At 37.7% G+C, this 22,144-nt stretch overlaps 2 protein-coding genes across 2 annotated transcripts; both read left to right on the forward strand.

The window, feature by feature from the left end:
- The first annotated feature begins 838 nt into the window (after positions 1–838).
- LOC105042712 (uncharacterized protein At4g10930) lies at positions 839–15,900 on the forward strand. Its single transcript, XM_010920018.4, has 14 exons — positions 839–977; positions 1,973–2,063; positions 3,546–3,631; positions 5,091–5,181; positions 5,422–5,471; positions 6,133–6,202; positions 6,299–6,408; positions 7,237–7,302; positions 7,498–8,255; positions 8,875–8,989; positions 10,349–11,654; positions 11,736–11,810; positions 12,604–13,755; positions 15,505–15,900. Exons 2-14 carry the CDS (start codon positions 1,998–2,000, stop codon positions 15,715–15,717), a joined length of 4,158 nt encoding a protein of 1,385 aa, XP_010918320.1. The 5' UTR covers positions 839–977; positions 1,973–1,997; the 3' UTR covers positions 15,718–15,900.
- Positions 15,901–18,415: 2,515 nt separating this feature from the next.
- On the forward strand, positions 18,416–20,966 carry LOC105042725 (pentatricopeptide repeat-containing protein At3g49240, mitochondrial). The gene has a single exon (XM_010920026.3). It carries the CDS (start codon positions 18,431–18,433, stop codon positions 20,642–20,644), a length of 2,214 nt encoding a protein of 737 aa, XP_010918328.3. The 5' UTR covers positions 18,416–18,430; the 3' UTR covers positions 20,645–20,966.
- Positions 20,967–22,144: the final 1,178 nt, after the last annotated feature.

A 22,144-nucleotide genomic window follows, 5' to 3' on the forward strand; every position in this document is an offset into this window, starting at 1 on the left:
CTTTTTGAACAAATATTTTACTTTCAATTTCTTCCAATTGAATTTTTTTCTTTTTCTTTTTTGGTATCATTTGATCCTACATTATTTCAAATGTTGTTATGTTAATGGTTCATGCTTTTGTTTGTTAGACCAAGAAAGCAACTGTTGAGCTATTTGTCTATTGGTTTTCAAACATCAGGGATCATGGAAAGGAAGGCTATCATCAGGATTCTTTGATTTTTATGGTGCTCTCTTTTCTAAAATAGCAATTATTCGAAGAAGAGTAACCATTAATCATTAATTATATTCACATATTTTTTGGATAGAGAAATCTTCGTATGCACAGTGAGAAATTTTAATTAAATTTTTTATAATTTTTTAAAATTATCATTTAGATTATATTATTTTAAATATTTTATTATTTTTTTAATAATAAAATAAAAAGCTATCTGTAGTATCACTTAAATATATCTTTCTTATGCAAGTTTCTATTAAAGTCGCCAATGATATGTCAACCAAGAAGTATTTTGATTTCAAATTTAGCTGATGCAAGGCTAGTTTGTCAATTTGCTCCAGAAAAATCAAATTTTTTTCTGGTACAGAGAACAAATCAATTTTTATTTGGGATATTCTGAAAAAATATATATTTCTAAAAATAATCATAAATGGCGTCTTCCCCTTTTCCCGTCTAGCCTTGTGAGCCGCAGCCACAAGGGAGGTCGGTGGTTCATTTAGGGGCTCAATTCCCATTTTACCCCCAGCGGTCCGGCAAAAGTCCGGTCTAGGGTGTGCGCTGGGGTGAAATCATAAAGTCGGTACATGATACCGACTTCTGCAGCTCGACAATTTTTCCCTTCGACGTTTTCTCATCCAAAGTTCTTCTCCATGGTAAGCCCTAACCCTCCCTCCACCCTCTCTCCCTCCCCCAAGAAACCAACGGTCACCGACCGCTGGAGAACCGAACGATCACCGTCCCTCGCCGTCGCCGACGATCGAAGGTAGAACCTCCTTCCCCTTGATATCGCGGTCAAGAACCTTTCCTTCTCATCTGATTGCTTGATCCCTCCTTCTCATCCCCTTTTTCTAATTGATATAATTTTCTTTCAAATGCGGTTTAAACTTTAACGCTATCAATCTTGTCAAGAGAAATTTTCCTATTTCTTGGACCTTAAATATGTTGATATGTGTGTTCTAGAAAAAATTCAGCTTTTTGGGAAAATTAAAGAACGTGCGATAATCGCATTGCTTGGAACCGTTTGCCATGAAGATTACTGGGAGCTCTAATTTTTCAAGCTAACAAATTGCCTGTAACTCTATGATGCTAAGATTTCTTATTGAATTTCTTTAAGAAACCAATTGCGAAAGGAAAGAAGCAGCCGAACGTGTGAATATTACTGATGATTTCTTTGTTCTCTGTGGCGGTCAGAGCTTAAGCCAAGACGGGTTAGTTACTGCAGAGGAAAAAACAGCAAAGAATTTGATAAAAATTAGAAGCAAATGCTGCTGGAAGCATTTTGTTGATTTAGCTAATGGTAACTATATGGGTAAAACAAGAAAAAACTAATTGACACAAGAATTGGAAAGAATATGAAGATATAGATGTGGGTTGCTTGGATAAGGGCAGCATATATAATGTGTATGAATGTAGTCTTATACACAGACATGCTTGGTGATAATCTTACTACTTTTTTTAGGAAGGTTACTTGATTATGCTTCTATTGTAACTTAGACTTTTGCTTTGTTGTTCCAAATGGCATAAAGGAAAACTCCTTTCTCAACGAACTAAATATCCATAAAACAAATACAGTGTGTTTTCACAAATAATCAATTGCCCTTATTGCATTTCCATTCACATCTCACAACCATCCATATCCTATCGTATCTATGCTTAGCCAACTTTTGTTGATGCTTGATGCCGAGAGTCACTTTTAACACCAAACTTTTGATGTTAAATTGACATGCTATAAGTATATGATTTACATCTCATTTTCAGGTTAAGTACTCCTTTTCTCTAACCAATGGATCCAGAAGAAAACACCAAGAGTGAATCAAAAGAAGCTGTTGTTAAAGATGAGGATGATATGGTAAATCCTACCCTGCATTTTCAATTTTTCACTTATCATACATTTTGATAGAAGCAATTATGTTTTCATGTTTTGTTTCCTTTTTATTTGTCTTCTAGGGACATCTGCTCTAGACTCCAATATATGGCTGCTAGAGGAGGAGAAAATACACATGAAAAAAATATTGAAAATTTAAAATGTAATTAAATGACGTGTCAGTCTTATGGATGGTCTGAACATCTATTCTTCCTCCGAAAGAAAATATAAACACTCTACATCTACATAGTTGAGATTCCAATGATGTCCAAATGGCATAAACCTACATTCAATGTGTGCCATACTGCCCCAAACAGTCAGATTCGGGGTGTATCGAACCATACTAGGGATGAACCATCATGGTTCTGGCCCTCAGTTCGATGAATCATGTGAGGGAGGGAGAGAGGAAGAAAGAGAGAGAGAGAGAGAGAGAGGCAAAGATACTCCCACATTGGTCGGAAAGAGGGAGAAATGGCTTGGAAACCCCTCCCTGTTTTGAAACAAAATAGAAGATCCTATATATATGTTTTGCCGTTTTTCAACCGAAGTTGGCAAATGGTTTGCTGACTTGCTACAGTGAAGTCAACAAACCATTTGCCGACTTCAGTTCAAAAGAATTAAAAAAAAAATGTTTTGAATGGTATAATACGGGGGAGTGGCATGGTATAGATCCATGCCATATCGTTCTGGTCGCTGGCTGATATAGGTCCTGGTATCGGTTTGGCGAACCTTGCCTACTTCTTTTTCCATGCCAATGTAATGGATATAAGAGGCGCAATGGATGACTTGAATTGGGAAGGGGAAAGTGGAGAAGGGTGGACTATGAGGTTGGATGAAACCCTTAAAGGGACCAGCGGTTAAATTTAGTTCCCTAGAGAATTCCTATATAAGCTTGATTAGCAATTGGTGATAGCCAGGAGTGCTGGTTGTCCTAATCCTTATTTCCTGCATTTTGTCAGAATTTCATAAGCAATAATAAATTATAAAACTTAGGTGATCTCAAATCCTAGGCTTCTAGCCTTCTCAAGATTCATATATAGCTGTAATTCGTGGTGCCAGTTCTTTTCATGAATGATATGTGCCTATGTGGGGTATGGTTACTTTTAGTGCATGACATTGACTCATATGTAGGAGAACATGTTCTTTATGACATCAATGTTACTAGTGATGCTATGATGCACTGTCTTTTCAATTCTCCATCATCAATATGAAACTGTTGAAGATCTGATAAGACTCTTTCTAAAGATGGTGTCAGCATGATGTATATTTTCAAATATATGAACTAACAATCATAATGAATACCTGTTAAGCTAGTATTGTGCAACTTATGTACTATTCTTTGAATCTGATATCTAAGATCTATTCTCCAATCACTTCTGAATTATTAAATGGGCTAATTTTTAATTTGATTTCTTTTTGTATGCTTTGATACAGTGGATGAATGATATATTTTAATTTTCCCTGTAGGAAGATGCTGCTTTTGAGAATGAACGATGTGGAATATGTACATATGTTGTCATTGACAGAGGGGTTTTGGACTGTTGCCACCACTGGTAGGTCTTGAGAATGCATAAATATCTTCCATAACAGGGGCTTTGAAATTTTTTTGGCCCGCATCTTTTAATCCTTCTTTTCTTCCCAACATGGCAATTCACCACCATAATACTGAACTGTAAAATAATTATCATCATCAGCATGTCGATATCATCATACTTGATATTGATTTGTGGATTCTTAGTCTCAGCCAAGGTTTAGAATACCATTACTTGCTGTGATCCTGATTTTTCATTTGGACCTGTATGATACCAGTTTGTATCATATACCACTCATGATATGATATTCATCCTTGTACCATACTGAGATGCCATTTCTTAATTCTTCTTTTTCATTTTTAAACTTTTGATGTCTAAAATGAATAATATGTGATTATTTTGTTTGTCCATGTTCACATGGTTTTTGATGGGGTGTATGATGATGGTGTGCTGCTGTTGGTATCGATACCTGTGGTTTCTCAATAGGGTTTAGAAAGCTAGCCTCTGGAGTCTGGTCTTTTGGAGGCACTCCACCATGAGTAGTATGTGTATTTTTCAGTGAATGGATAGAAGTCTCTTTGGTGGGATAATTTTAAGTTTGTCCTAATTTTGCTCCTGAAGGTGCCTGAAATTAATCCAAATTGTGCAATAAATTACTAGCATGTGCACAATAATAATGCACAAATGCTGCATATTAAATTTCATGGCAAATAGAAATCTTGAGCATGAGTTCTTTTATAGTCCTATTATTCTCTATTTGCAAATTGTTTTTTTTTTTTTTTTTGTGGGTTTTGTGGGGGGGGGGGGTTGTGGAGGGGATGAAAATTCACCGATATTAGTGGAATCTGGCAGTGTGGATGTCAGGAAGTTGGTGGAAGACTCTTTTTGGAGGGGTGAGTGATCAGAATTTTTTAAGCAATGATGGATGGAGGGGCGTGATTTTCTAGGATTGTATGTGGGAACCGGAGACATTGTGCCTTACGAAGTGGAACTTTTTGTGGAGTTAAATGGGCATGTTTTGATGAAAAATGTGAAAGATGTCTGATGGAAACAAACAAAGAATGTTCCCTAAATTCAAAAGTATTGTTTTTATAATATAATACAGATGACTAAAATGCTATTGAAGACATCTGTGAGTCCATGCGAATATATCTGATACTTAGTTTTTTTGCTTGGAACCAATATAAAGCTGGACTAGGTGTCAGATTTTTAGCCAAAACTGAGTTACAAGGCCAAGTATCTTTCATACATGCATGCATTCATATGTACATACATATGCATGTATATACGTACACAAATGCTTGCTTCCATGCTTGCTTTCTTGCTCAAGTTAGCATCTTATGTATAGGTAAATGATGTGCTTGCTTAAGTTAATATCTTCTGTAGAGACAAATGACATTTTTGCTTGCATGTGTACATGCATGGTATTGCTTGACGGGAATAAAACTTGGGAACGATAACAAAATCTCTCAAATCTCAGGTTTTGTTTTGAGTGCATTGACAAATGGGCTACCATCACAAACCACTGTCCACTTTGCAAAAATGAATTCCAGCTTATCACATGTCTTCCGGTGAGTGATATTATTTTTTTACTACTTTGCAAAGCTGTTGTGTTTGCTATTCCTTTGACTTGTGCATGGAAGGATTATATATTGAGTTAATGTTACAAATAAGTTTCTTAGCAATGGTCAAGGTCTGCTTGATTGAATTCTTCCATGGAATTGTTCATGCATGTCTTCTAGTCCTATCCAAACTATAGTTTTGTGACATAAACTACTGCATAGTATGTGAGTTTTGTTTATTGATTGAAGGTGTATGATACCACTGGAAGCATCAAAGCTGAGGAATATTCTTTTTCCGGGTAAGACATGCTTTTCTAGCTATCCTGTTTTAAGTAAAAACTGATCAATTGGTTCTATTATTTCATATTGTTCTCATTTTCATATCGCAAATCGAATAGAAAAGCAACTTTTTTCTTTTAAACATTGACATAACTCTAACATTTTTCTTCTCACAATTGCTGCCATCACAATTACTTGTGATAATGGTGCTTGATAGGATAAGCAATGATATTACAAATACTTACAGGTTACAATATAGCCTGTTGCTTAAGCTCGTTGCTGGAGGCCTAACTTATTCATGTGACAAAAACTTGCATTTCCCTCGTTTATATCCAGTAATCTTCTGTTGACTTCAGCATTGATTTTGTACAAACACTTCAATTTGCAATTAGTGAACTAGTTGTTTTATTTTGACCGTTTTAAGGCCTTTTGGAAATTTCTTACCCTTTGTGTAGTATGTTAAGTCAGCAACCAGTTCACCTATTCACAGCTAGTTCCTTGAACAAAGTTTCTGTTATGACAAAATCCAATGTATTAGAAATTTTTGCTGAAAAAGACATTAAATAGTGTCTTGCATTTGACTGAGATTTCGCTTTAAACTCTAGGTTATGGATATATGTCTTTGGTTTTTTAACGCAAAAACCTTTTGTTCTTTAACTCTTTTTTGTGTTTTTGATGTAGAGATGATGATTGGTGTATTCAAGGGAAAAACAATACACTCTCCTTTCCATCATACTATATTGATGAAGATGTAATGATGTTCAACAAGCAGTCATTTGTCCATCTCTGAGAATATTTATTCTTTTATCTGACAGCATTTTTTTTTAATGCTGTTATTCTTCTGCAGGCAGTTATTTGTTTGGATGGTGATGGGTGCAAAATTCGAAGCGGACTGTCAACAACTGAGGATGGTTTACCTCTGGACACATCAATTGCTTGTGATTCATGTGATATATGGTATCTCTTGACTTTCATCGCTCTATCCTGTACATGGAAAGCTCAATCTTGAAGAAGTTGCATGGAGAAAATGTTTGACACTTGAATGCACTCTTTTTAAAATGGAAATTGTTAGCAAAATCTCTTGCTTAGATGGCTGCAAAAAAAACAGTGGATGCAAAGTAGTTAAGAGTGAAAACAGAGGAAATTGCTTGGCCATAGTAGAACAGGAAATATTCTGTCAATCTAAGTTTATTTCAGATTATTAGTTCAACATCTGGATTTCATCCTCATCTTAATCTGAATCGCTGGAGTTTAACACATCTCAGCTTTCCAATTTATTTCTGATATTACACATCATACATGGAACATTATGTAAACCTTAAAAAGAAACAATTAAAATACATCTAATGATGACCGGCGAATATGATATGTAAGGACTCAGTAGAAAGGAAAAAGGAGGCTATTAATATCTGCAGAACTACACTGAATTCCACACATCTAGTAACTTAAATTGTGGAAATGCTTATAGTGGAAGCTAACATATGGCTGCTTTCTATAAGCTAGGTTTTATTATACAGCATTAATCCCACTTTGACCTTAACATGTAATGATCCTATGAACATGACAAATATTCAGCAAGCCACTCTTTTACACCACTATGATTGCCATCGTTTAGTTCAAAGCCTCTGTTTAGCTAACCCAGATTTATTTTCTTTTTATAATTTCAATTATTTCATTTATCTTTTATTGATCCATCACTTGGAAATGCTCTTATCTTTCATTCTAAGTGAATATCAAGTTGCTTTTTGGTACTTTACATTCAATTTATTATTATTTTTTTTTCAGGTATCATGCTTTCTGTGTTGGATTCAATCCTGAGTGCACATCCGAAAATTCATGGTTGTGCCCAAGGTAATTCAATAATTGTTCACGCTTTTGTCTTAGTTCTGATATTGTAGCCCAAATTTTCATCAATTTTGCTTCTACTCCAATGTTGCTTGACTTCACAACTAGTAGGTTTTTCAGCTATAAATTGCTATGTTTTTCAGCTATGCTGAATACAGCACCCTTTTTTTTTTTTTTTACATTTGCCTTTTCTTCTCTTAGGTGTGCATCTGTTGAAGTGCAACAGAAGTGGGATTGTCTCCCAATACAAAACCCAAGCAAGCATTTTACTTTGAGAAGTGCTGGTCATGTATCAAATATCAACACTTCCTTTCTGGGGAAGGTGTCAGTATCTGTTGCTGATGCTGGGGAGACAGCTGTTGTTGTCTCAATGGTTGGGGGAGAGCCAAGGACTGAAGCCAGTTTTCCATTGAAGAATGATCTAGATATTACTACAGGCAAAGAAAATGGAACATCTCTATCTGATTCTGATGCCGGTAATACCAAACTTGATATGCCACTTGACAAGAGTGGTTGTGTTGAACTTATATGTAACAGCTTGATGTGCAGTGATGATAAGGGGTCCATACCCCCGGTTCAAGAGATTGAGAATAGTTCTGAAGGATTGTTGGATATGTCATCTAAAATGGATGTCATCCAACCAGATGTTGAACCGACAGAAAATTCATTAGCATATGCAGCATCTGAGATGGTTGTAGTTCAAGCTGATGATATACTGAATACATCATTAGACCAATCACAAGGTGCGATGCTGTCTTCTCCCTGTGTTTCAGTAATACATGGTGGTTTCCAGGCCAAAAATACAGAAGAGATTACACACAGCTCTTGTAATTTCAATGAATACAATGTCTCATGTCCTTTGTCAAGCGACAATGATGAAAATAAAAATGGACTGTCTGAAAACAACACATGCGATACCATTCCTCATCTTGACATATCTGTAACCTCTCCTTCATCAGGTATGTATTAGCAATTTATGAATCCTAGCTATTTATTCTTTTGCAAAAATCCTTGTCATTTCCAGTTAGTCATATGATTATGAATCTCAGACAATTGACTTAACTAGCTCCTTGTAACCATGTTTTAGCTGACAACATGGTTGATGATAATACTGAAAATTTATTGATTGGAAGCAATGCACACCATTCAGAAGAATATTTTATTCTCCAGTATTATTGTATCCTCAAATTTCAATCTTGAACAAATGATCTTGCTTGACTGTTGAGTAAGAAATGTCACTCATTGGGCCATGTACTAGCACCCTGTAAGAATAATAATGTTTTGAATAATATACTTTTTCGGAACCTCATCTAGAGTAATCTGTAGAATGGCCAGACAATTTGATAATATTAAAACAAAATGATAAACTGTGCATCATTTCCAGCCAATTGACTGAGATACCCGTCCAGGATTTTCTTTTTGAATTTTTGTACACGATAAAATGACTTAACTGAGCATGCTTGTACCTGTTTTATGGTTATCCAATTTCTCATCCATTGGTGATGGGGTCTCAAGTCATGAGCTTGATTGACTTGTTTGTGCCTTCTTAAAATGGTTTCCTTGTTCAAATTTTTGCAGTAGATGATGTGGTCACCAGCACTAACGAGGATATACTTCATGCTATACATCCAAAGGATTTAAATTCTAGAGGTTTGACAATGAAACATATGGAGAAGTTTGAGACAGATGTCAGGTATAAATCTTTTCTTTATATGTTTCATTATGTCTAATGTTAAAAGTGAACAATATCGGACCTTTCTGCACCAACTTGTGCATTAGATACAGCTGGAAGCAAGATCTGCCGAACAGGTACCGAGTGCCATATTGTTCGATGATCGGTACAGCACAGTATCGATTGATACACATGGTACAAACTATAGAATGTCGTACTGGGCCGAACCATTTGGTACACCCTGATCATACCATACCGGTCTTGTACTGATATGGTATCTTGTACTGTATCAACATTTGGTATGCATCTCATACTATACTGAACTGCATACCAACACTATAATAGGATGGTACTAGTGCCGGGTCTAGTATCAAGACAACGAACCTTAGTACAAACTATTATAATCATCATTGCTAGCATCACGGGAAAGCATGACAGGGCTGAGAAGGCATTGGAGGCCTTTTTTGAACCTCCCCTCTTATTGTTGGAGTGGGATGGGCAATGAACCACCTTGAACCAAGCAAAACTGGGTGGTTCTGCTTGATTCAGATTGGCTTATGCCAGTTCAGGATCTGTTCTGACCTGTACGGCCGTGCTGTCCACATAGAGTGTCCAGAGTTACAGACCTTATGCAGTCTCAAAATGCAAAGTGCAGCATGCTGATTAAACTAATTTGCAATTCTATTTGCCTTTATTGTCATATCTGTTGTTTGTCGTAAGTGAGCTTAATGGTTACCATCCCTTATATATAGCAAGTTTTATCATAATAGTCTCTCTCTCTCTCTCTCTCTCTCTCTCTCTCTCTCTCTCTCTCTCTCTCTCTCTCTTTTTGTGCATTATTTGGATCTCCACCCTCTTGCATATGCTGCTTTTCTTTCCAAAGGGAAAGAGTCAATCAGGGTCCTCCTTTTGCTAACTGGTCTTCTAGAATTCAAATTAGACCATTCTCTTGGCTGAAGTTGTTTCTGTTTAGAGCTGACTACAATATACAAAAGCTTGGATCAAATTAAGAACAGCTTGCAAATGATAGGATGAGGCTTGTTTGTCGGGACTAAGCTTCAGTTCAAACATGACTCTTGTTCTTATATATGACACTTTTGCTTTCTGTTCAAGCATCCAATATTCTTCCTCTTTTCAACATGTCACCAATGTTTATGGGGAAGGATTCATATTTTCACTGTTAGCCATATGGTTATCATCATGCTCAACTTTTTGTTTGTTTTGTTGCTTTATTTTTTAATTGATTTCATCCAGACCATCCCCAGCTGAAGATATTCTCATGTTTCTTTGTTGTTAATTCTTGTTTAAAAGGTTTGGTTGGTTAACTTTTGTTGGGCATATCATTACTGTTGCCCTTTTTTTTTTGTCTTTTTTCTTTAGAGGCATCGATCATCTAAGTGACATCATTGGCAAACAAGAAGGATGCTCGCAGGTGAAAGTGGAAGCTGAGCATCCTGCGAAGAGAGCTAAATTAAATGAAAATTCTCAGATACAATCTTCAGAAAGCCAAGATCATACTTCTGTTATGGAGAACTCTCAGACCTGTTCTGTAGCAGCAGTATTTCCTGATGATGATAATTTAAGATGTGCCCCATATGAGGAAGCTCTAGCTCCAGATATAATGGATATAGTACAGGAACCCAAGCATAGAAAGTATGATGGTGAAGCAGGCATAAATCCTGTAACTAAAACCATAGAAAAACGAGATAATTCTGCTGGGCTGAGAGTAAAAAAGATAATGCGAAGAGCTGGAAACAAGGAATCATCCATTTTATTTCAGGAATTGGGAAAAGAGATAAAAGTGGTTGAAAATGAAACCTCCAACAGCACTGGCCAGGAGAATGCCTTTGACGGAGAACTTCTGACAGCATTTCGGAATGCGATGGTCAAACCTAAAAATGAATTGTCTAATAAACTTGATCCTTCAGTTCTAGGAGTGAGGAAGTCATTGCTGCAAAAAGGAAAGATTCGTGATAACCTAACCAAAAAAATATATGGAACATCCACTGGAAGACGAAGGCGTGCATGGGACAGGGATCGGGAGATTGAGTTCTGGAAGTACCGATGTTCTAGGATGAAGCCTCAAAAGACTCAGACAGTACAGTCTGTTCTTGAGCTTTTTAAAAGAACTTCAAATTCTTGCTTGGAGAACTTGGAGATGGATCAGGGACCAGAAGGTGAGGCTACAGATTCCATATTATCAAGAGTATATTTAGCTGATGCATCAGTTTTCCCAAGAAAGGATGATATCAAGCCCCTCTCTGCTCTTGCTGCAAGCTCACCAATTGACAACAATCAAAATGTGAAAAATATTAACAATCTACCTGGGAAAGATTCTCAAACTACTTATGAAAGTGCGGAAGCAGAAAATCCCAAAGGAATTTCCAAGGGTTTATCCCCAGTTAAAGTTCCTTCATTTGATAACACAGGAAGAAGGTTGAATGCTCCATGTATTACAGGAGAAGCTCGACCGAAAACAAGATCAACCCCTGTTTCTTGGCTAAGTGGTCCTATTGGAAGAGAGCAAAATTCGAATGAGCCAGCTAACCAGTTTTGTTCTTCAAAGAATGACAAAAGGAAATGGGCACTGGAGGTTCTGGCCCGAAAGAATGCTTTAGCAAATTCAAGTGGGAGTAGAGACAAACAGGAAAATGGAGCCGTGCTCCAGGGAAATTATCCTCTACTAGTAAGTTATAATATATTTATATTTGTATAGATCTGTAGTTTTCTCCAAGCTGTAATGTTTTGGATCATTTGACATGTGTAGGCACAACTACCTGTGGATATGAGACCAGTGCCAGCATCCAGCCGCCATAATAAAGTTCCTGTAGCAGTTAGACAGGTATGTCTTTTTGTGTGTGTGACTAGATTGCAAAATGTATTTGTCATGCACAACACTTTATTTGATCCGCTGGAAAGGGTTGGGAGCGGGGGGTTGTTGGGGGATGGGGGCTGCAACAAGGTGGATACAGATATTTCAATCAAACAATGCTCCTAACAGTGGCTGAGTGCAAACTTCCATATTCATTTATCGCAGTTTCTGTTCTTGTGTCTGCAATTGATTATTGGCCAACGAACTTGTATCTGCATGGTTTAAAAGGGTGACTATTCAAAATGAGTTTAGCTGCGTTAAAGCACCTACTTTGAAATAAACCAATTTGAGTTTGTGTATTATTTCATGCAACATTTCAACAACTCAACCTGTTTTTTAACTGGTAATATGTTTCATTTGTGTTAGTTGGAAACTTGTCAATATGGTCATTCCGCCCCTCCCCTCATCTTGAAATAGTTATGCAGTATTTAATTCTTGCAGGAAAGTACTATTTTAAAAACATAGTATTTAGTTGCATGGAACTGTTTATCATACCATCTCTTGATTTTACTTATACTATAAAATATCTTGAATTTATTCCTTCATAAAAACTAGGACATGTGCAATAGTACATTTTATTTGCTCTGATGAAGATCATGGACATCTCATTTAGGGACAACCAAAAAGATGTAATACATTCTTTTTACCATAACAGTGATCATTAATGTATCCACTTTGTCTTTGTTTATTTTTTCTATGTGAGTTTATTTTCTTTCTCCAGCTGAGAATTATTAAAGAATTAACTGAACTTTTTTCATGTCAGGCACAACTGTACCGTATCACTGAGAATTACTTGAGAAGCACAAACCTATCAGTTATTCGCAGAACTGCAGAAACTGAGTTGGCTGTTGCGGATGCAGTTAATGTAGAAAAGGCGATTTTTGAAAGATCCAACAGCAAGTTGGTTTATACAAACCTTTGCTCACAGGTTCTGTCTCAGCGTACAAAGTCACAAGCTGAAACAACTGCCTCCCATTTGACAGGAAACAATGTATGTGGTCTTGATCACTCAGCAAAAGAAACATATGCGGAACCTGGTGCCACAGTGTCCAGCAAAGTAGAAGAAGCATTGCAGATGGCTGGTCTTTCTGATACTCCTCCAAGCAGTCCAGATAGAGTTGTAAAAAACCCCAGTGAAGAAGATGATCCTTCCCTGAATGCCAACAAGGAATGTCTTGAGAATGTCCTAGATGTTGATTCACATCCCGAGTTGGATGTATATCAAGATTTTGAGTATGATTTAGGGGACAAGGGTCATATTGCTTATTCCAGCATGCCTAATGCTTCTAGAGTATCCAAATTACCACCAGAAGATGCAGATTCCAGAATGAAGGTTATTCTCTCTACTCTTAAATTTGAAGAATCAGATAAATTTTCAGATTCTGATTCTCTAAAGCCTTTGAGTTCTGTTAAAGAAGAATCAACCAATGATAACTTGATTGTTGAGGCACAATCCGATTCTTTCACCTTGCTGGAGTACCAAAAGGCAAATGATGCAGAAAATGCAAAAGTAGATGTTAGGCTTGATACTCCCTTGACGCTGGAACCATCTAGAGGGCATAAAGAGCCTTCTTTGGCGGAGTATAAAGAGTTGTATAAGCCAGAGAAGGAACGTTTGGTGAATGTAATATCTGATGTAGTAATTGGAGAAGGGAGCAATTTTATGGAGCTGGAAGCAGCAGCCAAAGGCACAATTCCTCCTGAAACAGAAAATGATAACTCAAAGGATGGAGTGACTGTTTCTGAGTTTGATACTGAGAGCTGCATGGAGAATAAGGTACTTTTGGATCATAAATCTTCTGGAGGGGGTAATTCACCAACTCATTCTTCTATAGGTGAAAATGCTCCAAAGGAGGGAAAATCAAAATCCACCAGTAACAAATTCTCTGATTCCACTTTTTCCATATCCAAAAAGGTACGGAGACAGTTGATACTTTGCAACATTTGCAAACATGCTCACGAGTATAGATGTGATATTTGCTACATTGATTTGCTAGCAGTAGTGTATAACTTAGATAATTGAAGAATTGATGTTGTTTCCAGTTCTTTTGTTTCCATTCCCTAGATTCCTTATTATGCGATGGAGCAACATATGCAGTATGATGATGTACCATATATTTGGGAACTGTTGTTGAATGTAAAAAAAATAAGTAGATAGCTGGATACAAACTCATTAGCAGAAATCATGATGCAAAGCAGATTCAGAAAACAGTACCTTCCCGATCATCATCTTGTGACACCAACAAAAAATATTTGTACCCCTTAAGTGTTCACTAACCAAGAACAAGCTTTATAAACTTTGTTTTGTATTTTAAGAAATGCTGTTGTTAACGGGCAGTACTGCCTCTTTTGTTAAACTGCACTGATACCTGATTATACTGCGGCCTTCTTCATGACTTGATAATTTCATTCTTCTACATCTTATATGAATCTTTTAATCCTGAAAAACAAACCATTTTCCTTGCTGATGGAAGCTAAGAAGGGTATTCTGTTCATGATGCATTGTACTTAGTCTCTCTCTCATGTATTGGTGTTTGTTACCAGAATGATATAAACATCCTCTCTATAGTTTGTTCACAAGTGTTTAACTAAGCCAACGTGCAGGTATACTGTAAGCTTTAGGGCCCGTTCTTTTGAGGGTAAAAAACTTAAATCTGTATTTTTCTGGATAAGTATATTCCAAGCAACATTTAGACAAAAAAATAATTTATTCATATTTTTTTATGCATTGGAAAATGACTGAAAAATCTGTTATCCATATTCTTTTATATTACTAGTTTTCTAAATAAGTTGCTAAGATCTATTCATATTTTTCATATTATCTTTTATTATATAAATTTTATTATACATAATAATATAGTATAACATATTATAATTTATATGTTATAATATATAATAATATATAATATATAATATATATTCATAAATATAGATAATATATATTATACATATAATTAATATGATAAATTATATAATATATAATATAATAAAACATATATTATAATATAGGATAGAATATTAGTATATATATATATTAAAATAATATATTATTACATTATATTATATTATAATAATAAAATAAGATATTATACTATAGCATCATATTATTATAATCATATATTATATTAAAATAATAAAATATTATTATCTGATAATAATATTATATTATGTTATATATAGGATAGTATTATGTATTATTATATTATTAATATGGGTTAGGGGTATGTTAGGAATGAAATATAAATGTTGCTCTTCTAGTTGATTGGAAAATAACTTATCCACCTCCTAGGCAGGTAAGACTTTCCTCTCATTTCATGGATAAATGCTATTCATGGAAACATGATTTACTGACCTAAAGAAATGTGAGAACATAGGTAAGTTGGTAAATGGAGAAGTTAACCAACTTTCCATAATATTTATCCGCAAAAAAATGGGCCCTTAGGTTTGGATCTGACCCAAACATCTTGAAAACCAAGAATTTCTATCACACCTGAGATCTACTGTCAGAAATCGTGCTACGCATTTATAATATCATTGATCTATTGGAGTACTGCAAAATCTTTTGACAGATCTACAATACATGAAGAAGGCATGCTTCATGGAAAACATGTAATCAGTGTCTCTGTCTTTTATAAACTAATCAGTAATCTTGTTTTATTTGTAGGTGGAGGCTTACATCAAGGAACACATCAGGCCACTTTGCAAAAGCGGCGTGATAACAGTTGATCAGTACCGGTGGGCGGTAGTGAAAACAACCGATAAAGTTATGAGATACCATTACAAGGACAAAAATGCAAGTTTTCTTATCAAGGAAGGTGAGAAGGTGAAAAAGCTTGCTGAGCAGTATGTTGAGGTTGCTCAACTGAAGGAAGTGTAGTTGTTGGTTCATGGAAATCAAGGTCTTTGTTGATCTTCCTTGCAAAATATTTCCCTTGTTTACTCAGCTATGACATTCTATAACTCAAATCTTCTACCTCTGCATGTTGTATATATGACATTAAAAGCAAAATCCATTTCCATTATACAAGGTGGATGGCTAGGTATTCCAGTTGCTTTTGCACATGATTCTTTTTTTTTTTTTGGGACAGTTTCTATACTTGTGATGAGGAATGAAGGGGAATTTCCTATAGAACATGAAGGCTGTTGGTACAGAGAGGAACTCCTTTTTGCACGTTGATACACGGTGCTGTGCGTTGCACTCAGGTTGTTGGATATTGTCCATCTTTAGAGGATATAGTTTTGTTGTTAAGCTGCACAAGTGGCTTCCTAGACAGATTTATAACACTAATAGACAATGCAGTATTGATGACTTCATGCCGAAAGTGAGTTATCTCACATCTTTTTATTAGTCATTTTTATCCTAATCACGGTCTTAGCAGACTTGAAGAGTTTTCATTATGTTATTGGGTTGGAAAGCAATATGCCTGTCTTTATTCTCAGGTGATGATTCGCTAGAAGTTCCTATAGCAATATATGATAGGATCTGGATAGAAGATATTACGAAGATCTGGGGGCAAGTCAATGAAAGTTAGGTTTGGATGGAGGCAGCTTGTCTCCTGCATCAGAATACTTGAATGACAGCCTTGGTTTCTTCATAAGCCCATCCATGCTTCAATTATTCTTCCAGTTGTGCTTGTGATTTGCCCAGGATGATGCTTTAAGATCACAGTTTTATGCCTCTTTCTAAGATAGATATGCTAACTTGTTGGATTCAGCTTACATTCTGAACAGAGACATTGAGGGTTTGTGTGATTGGAGGGAGTTGGGCTCTTGAACAGAAATGTGACTCTCTTCAATTAAATAGTTGGAGTGGAGTCACTCATTTATTCTAGAGCCCAACTCTTTCTAACTAAATATATCCCAGAAAAAATTAGCATTTTTAGTACTTGCATCCATCAAATTTTGATCTGGCTGTTTGAAATCAATTTATGTTTGCTTTATTGTGTATCATCTTTATTTAGGGCTTTCTTCCCATGCAGTCTTTATTAAATCATCCGAGGTAATCGGGACCATATTGAATTACGATTTCACTTCAAGTTTGTTTTTTTTTTTTGTTCTTTTACAGTTAATTATCTAGCAAGCGTGCTGCTCTTTGCTGCACGCTAATGTTTAAATGACAGCCGTCATATGATTTGAGCGCTTCCTTTTCACGTTATTTATAACTGGACTTCATAAGCTAATTAACAAAAATAGGATCCCCCTGGAGAAGTATTATGTGGGCTCTGCCTTGTAGATGGGAAAGCATCGGAGGAGTCCCGCGCGTTTTTCTCTGGTTTATTATTATTATTATTATTATTTTTAATGTTGTGTAGGGGGCTCTGGACTTGGGTAGCCTTTCCATTATATAAATAGAGATACATTATAAGAATTCATATAATAATTATATTTGGGTATTATTTTTTGCAACTGTTATCGTATGGCTGGGATGTTAACATTTATTTGATATTTTGATTGTATATGAAGATAATATATATTTACAATTTATTTCTCCATATAAATCAAGAACATGATAATCAATTAATATTATTATATATTATTATTTATTTTTTAGATAGTTGTTACTGCTTAAATCGGTATGAGTCGGAAGACGGATACTTGGAAATCTTGCATGATGATACCGGTGCCGGAGTCACCCGTAAAATAAGTTTTAAATCGGAGGTTGTGGTTCCGACGAGAATCCTCTATGTTCAAATTAGAAAAACAAAGAATAAAGAAGCAGCAACGGATTTTTTGAGAGGGATGCGATTGAACTTAGCAGAATCTTCGGAGCTCTGGTTGTTTACATAGAAGAAGGCCAGACAACTGGATTATTATCTGTGAGATTGTACGATTCCGAAATTGTCGAACTATTAGACATACCAAATTAGATGAGATAATTCTGCTTTTAATCACTCCCGCGAGATCAAGGGAGATGATTGCGTAAAATTTTATTTTATTCGAGATAGACAGCTGTCGTGTACATTGAAGAGATAAATCGGTTGAGTAGCTCATACACTGATCAGACTTCGGAGACATCTCAGTTCAGTATGGAGATGGACTCCTCAGCTCATCATACGGCAGTCAGTGATCGTATTAATGATCTAAGAATTTGATACGTATTGTAATATAGTACTGATCCAGGATGCTCGCAGTAACTATCATAATAATAATTATTTTATTATATTACTTGATTCATTTGCCTTGCTTTCTCTTACCTCCGATGCAAAAAAGTCAATGCTCCCGCCCACTGTCTCCTTTTTTTTTTTTTTTTTTTTTTATCTTCATATTTTTATATAAATTTATTTTATAATTTTTTAATATCAATTTAAAAATTTTTAAATAATTTTATCTTTAAATGCAAGCACGAGATGAATGATATATATTTGCAAATGTCCTCTTAACGCTATTGATATCTGATATGTATGTTTGTACTTTGGTCCAAAAGTGATATTGTCCAAGAAATTCTAGATATCTATTATTTTATAATAAATAACAGCATTTCGTTGCAAAATCGATGATTAGATGATTTCTTACATAAAATCCACTTAAATAAATAACAACACGAGTGACACTCCATTCAACATCCGGAGTTGGGCAATGCATCACCGGGTATGCCACCATCTATCTTTGCCTTCCATGTTGCAATCAAACTACCAAAATACCCTCTCCTTACCCCGAACCCCTCAAATCACAATATCCTCTCCTCTCCTCTCGCTAGGCGGCGGTCGCCAACGCAAAACCCCAAGAAAATGGCCCTCTCCAAGCCCCTTTTCTCCCACCTCAAATCCCTGAAACCCTACCTGCATCCCTTCCCTGCCGCCGCCCCCTTCCGCCTCCGCTTCCTCTCCTTCGCCACCCCCGAGGAGGCCGCCGCCGAGCGCCGCCGCCGGAAGCGCCGCCTTCGCATCGAGCCCCCGCTCTCCTCCCTCCGGCAGCAGCCCCCCTCCCCCGCCCCCCGCCGTCCCCCGCCGGGTCCCAAAACCGCAACCAACCCCAACGCCCCCAAGCTCCCGGAGCCCGTCTCCGCCCTCGCCGGCAACCGCCTCAACCTCCACAACCGCATCCTGACCCTCATCCGCGAGAACGACCTCGACGAGGCCTCCCTCCTCGTCCGCCACTCGATCTACTCCAACTGCCGCCCCACCATCTTCACCTGCAATGCCGTCCTCGCCGCCCTCCTCCGCCAGTCCCGCTACGCCGACCTCCTCTCTCTCCATCGCTTCATCACCCAGGCCTCCGTCGCCCCCACCGTCATCACCCACAACCTCCTCCTCCAGGCCTACTGCGACTGCCGCAAGACCGACACCGCCCTCGAGCACTACCGCCTCATCCTCAAAGACGCCCCCTTTAACCCTTCCCCCACCACCTACCGCATCCTCGTCAAGGGCCTCGTCGACAACGCCAAGCTCGACCAGGCCCTCGAGCTCAAGGACGACATGACCGCCAAGGGCTTCTGCGCTCCCGACCCCGTTGTCTACAACTTCCTCATGTCCGGCTTCGTCAAGAGCGACGACCCCGACCGCGTCCTCTCCCTCTTCGAGGAGCTAAAGGAGAAGCTCGGTGGCGGTCCAATTCTTGATGGGGCTGTCTACGGGAATCTCATGAAGGGTTACTTCAAGAAAGGCATGGAGAAGGAGGCGATGGATATCTACAACGAAGTTCTTGGCGATGGTTCCAATGTCAGGTTTGGGGCCGTCAGCTACAATTCGGTGCTGGATGCCCTGGGAAGGAACGGGAAGCTGGAGGAGGCGATCGGTTTGTTTGACAGGATGATGAATGAGCACAACCCACCTCGGAGGATCGCCGTGAACTTGGGGACCTTCAATGTGATGGTGGATGCGTATTGTCTCGCCGGAAGGTTTGATGCGGCGATCGCTGTGTTCAAGAGGATGGGCGAGAAGAAATGCAGCCCGGACACGCTGTCTTATAACAATCTGATCGATCAACTCGGGAAGAATGGATTGGTCGCGGAGGCTGAGGAGCTGTACAGGGAGATGGGAGAGCGTGGGATCAATCCGGATGAGTACACATATGTTCTGTTGGCGGAAGCGTGTTTTGGAGTGGATAGGGTGGATGATGCCACGGGTTACTTCAACAAGATGGTGGAATTGGGGCTGAGGCCAAATACGAATGCATACAATAAGGTTATAGGAGGGTTGGTGAATGTAGGAAGGCTTGATGAGGCAAGGAGTTTCTATGACCAGATGAAGGAGAAGGAGACGAAGCCGAACATCACCAGTTATGAGATGCTGCTGAAGGCATTTGTGGAGGCTGAGAGGTTGGATGATGGCCTTAAGGTGGTTAGGGAAATTCTGTTGGATGAAGGGGTGACTTTCAGTGAAGAAATGAAGGAGCTTGTGGAGGGGGCTTTAAGGAAAGAAGGGAGAGAGGATGACTTGGGAAAATTGTATGAGGATGTAGAAAGGGAGAAAGCCGAGGCATTGGCTCGAGCGGCAGAAGAGAAGGCGAGAGCTGAGGCTCTTGCTAAGGAAGAAGAGGAACGGAAGAAGGCCGAGGCTGCTGCAAAGGAGGCAGCTGCTGCCAGAGCCAGTGCTGCAGCTATCGAGGCTGTTTTGGGACGGAGAAAAGAAGTGGGAAAGGAAGAGTCCACACCTGCTGCTGTCGGTGCTTCTGATGGTGGATTGCTGAAGGGAGAAAGAAATGGCAGTGGATCGGTTGAAGAAAAGAAAGCTGGAGATGCAGAAACTAACAGTGTGAATGTTCCTGATGCGCAGGTGCTGAAAGAAGAGGATGATAACAGTAGCTCGACTGAAGAAACAAAGGAAGGAGCTGGAGATGCTGCTCAACAGGTATCAGCTTCATGAATCTGAGCTTGTTTGATGGTATCCATTTTAATATCTTGGCAAGGACAGCTCTTCTCTGTGCTGGATTTGATCTGTTGCGGTGATACTGAACTGTTGCAGGAAATGTAGCTAGCTAATCATTTAGGTATTTTTATAAGGGTCATCATTAAAAAATGTGAGTAAGGTTTTATAAGCATAGATATTAGTCATTGTTGGAAATGAAAGTTTTGGCTCAGTATGTGTTCCATCCATTGTAATCTGGAGATCCTGAAATCTGACATTAATGGACATCTTGGTGTATTTCAAGGTTATCATTATTTGTGCACCACTGCCTTTTTCTTTATATGCTGGTTCTGTTACCAGTTTCTTTTGTTAGTATTTTATGTACATCTCTGCATGTCTTGTTGTGTGCACGTTTTTTTCTTTTTGTGCTCTGTTTCTTAGTAAGTAGGCTTCAGGCAAAGAGATTGGGTGTTCTGAGCTGATGCGTTGTCCCTACCTCCTTTTTCTTGGGTTAAATATTGATTTTCTGTGATTTGCATGAATGTTGGAATGCTTTTTCAACATCTTAATTGTTGATAGAATCAGTGCTGATCAAAAAGAAGAAAAAAGTCACTCGGGAACAAAGTTAAGACCTAAAGTTTCTGCAGAGAGCTTGAGCTTTGTAAGAAATCTGGATTCTTTAATTTATATAAAATTCTTTATTCTTATGCAGTTGGATACGTATCATGATAATTTGAGGCAATTTAACTGTTCTCTTACTAAAAAGTGGCAAAAGAGCTGACTAAAGATTAGCCACTGTTGTCTCCTGATGATGATACTTCTTTTTTGTCTAATTTTCTGCTCATATATCATATTAAGAATGTAATCTGTGATATTTTGTGATTGTGTATGATTTTTCACACGTCAGATTTTGTATGCCGAATAGTTGCTTATTATGAGATAATTTTTGGCACTTTCAAGTTTGTGTTTCAAGCATGCTGCATTTTGAGTACACTCCCTGAAGTATTTATTGGAGACGTCATGTTGAAGGTGTTTTCAGTAGTAAGCATTTCAATACATTGTTGGGAAACTTCATACCTATTACAATACATTGTTGGGAAACTTCATACTTATTGCAGCTGGCTGAATTATTTCGGTATTTGATGAACCAATAATGATTCCTTGTAATTGAAGCTTTCCTTGAGAAGAGTTGATGTTAGTGATCCATATCTTTGTGACCCCAGCTATCTTCTTGTTGCAGATTTTGTGGTTTTAATTTTATCTTGAGAAAAGCAGTGTATATTTATCTAGAATAGGAATTGATGATGTCTGGGGTCTATAGCTTTGGCAATACATATTTTCACCATAAAGCCCTTCACGAAACCTCATATCTCTCCCGTTGGCAAATATTCTAAGAATTGTAGCGGCTAAAATGGAGAGGGAAAATGCAATCCTTGCTGAAGATCTTTGTTGAGATCAAGGTAATTTCTAGAAGATTAATTGATTCAAACTGAAAGATTAGCCTTTCTGCTATTTCGG

Source organism: Elaeis guineensis, chromosome 2, assembly GCF_000442705.2.
Source record: "Elaeis guineensis isolate ETL-2024a chromosome 2, EG11, whole genome shotgun sequence".
Taxonomy (NCBI): Eukaryota; Viridiplantae; Streptophyta; class Magnoliopsida; order Arecales; family Arecaceae; genus Elaeis; species Elaeis guineensis.

Bases quoted from the DNA above. Each gene is read 5' to 3' on its own strand.
- LOC105042712 (XM_010920018.4), top strand. From the start codon at position 1,998: ATGGATCCAGAAGAAAACACCAAGAGTGAATCAAAAGAAGCTGTTGTT. The intron at 5,472-6,132 runs GTAAGACATGCT...TTTTTGATGTAG, and splicing joins GAGGAATATTCTTTTTCCGG to AGATGATGATTGGTGTATTC. The intron at 11,655-11,735 runs GTAAGTTATAAT...TGACATGTGTAG, and splicing joins AGGGAAATTATCCTCTACTA to GCACAACTACCTGTGGATAT.
- LOC105042725 (XM_010920026.3), top strand. From the start codon at position 18,431: ATGCCACCATCTATCTTTGCCTTCCATGTTGCAATCAAACTACCAAAA.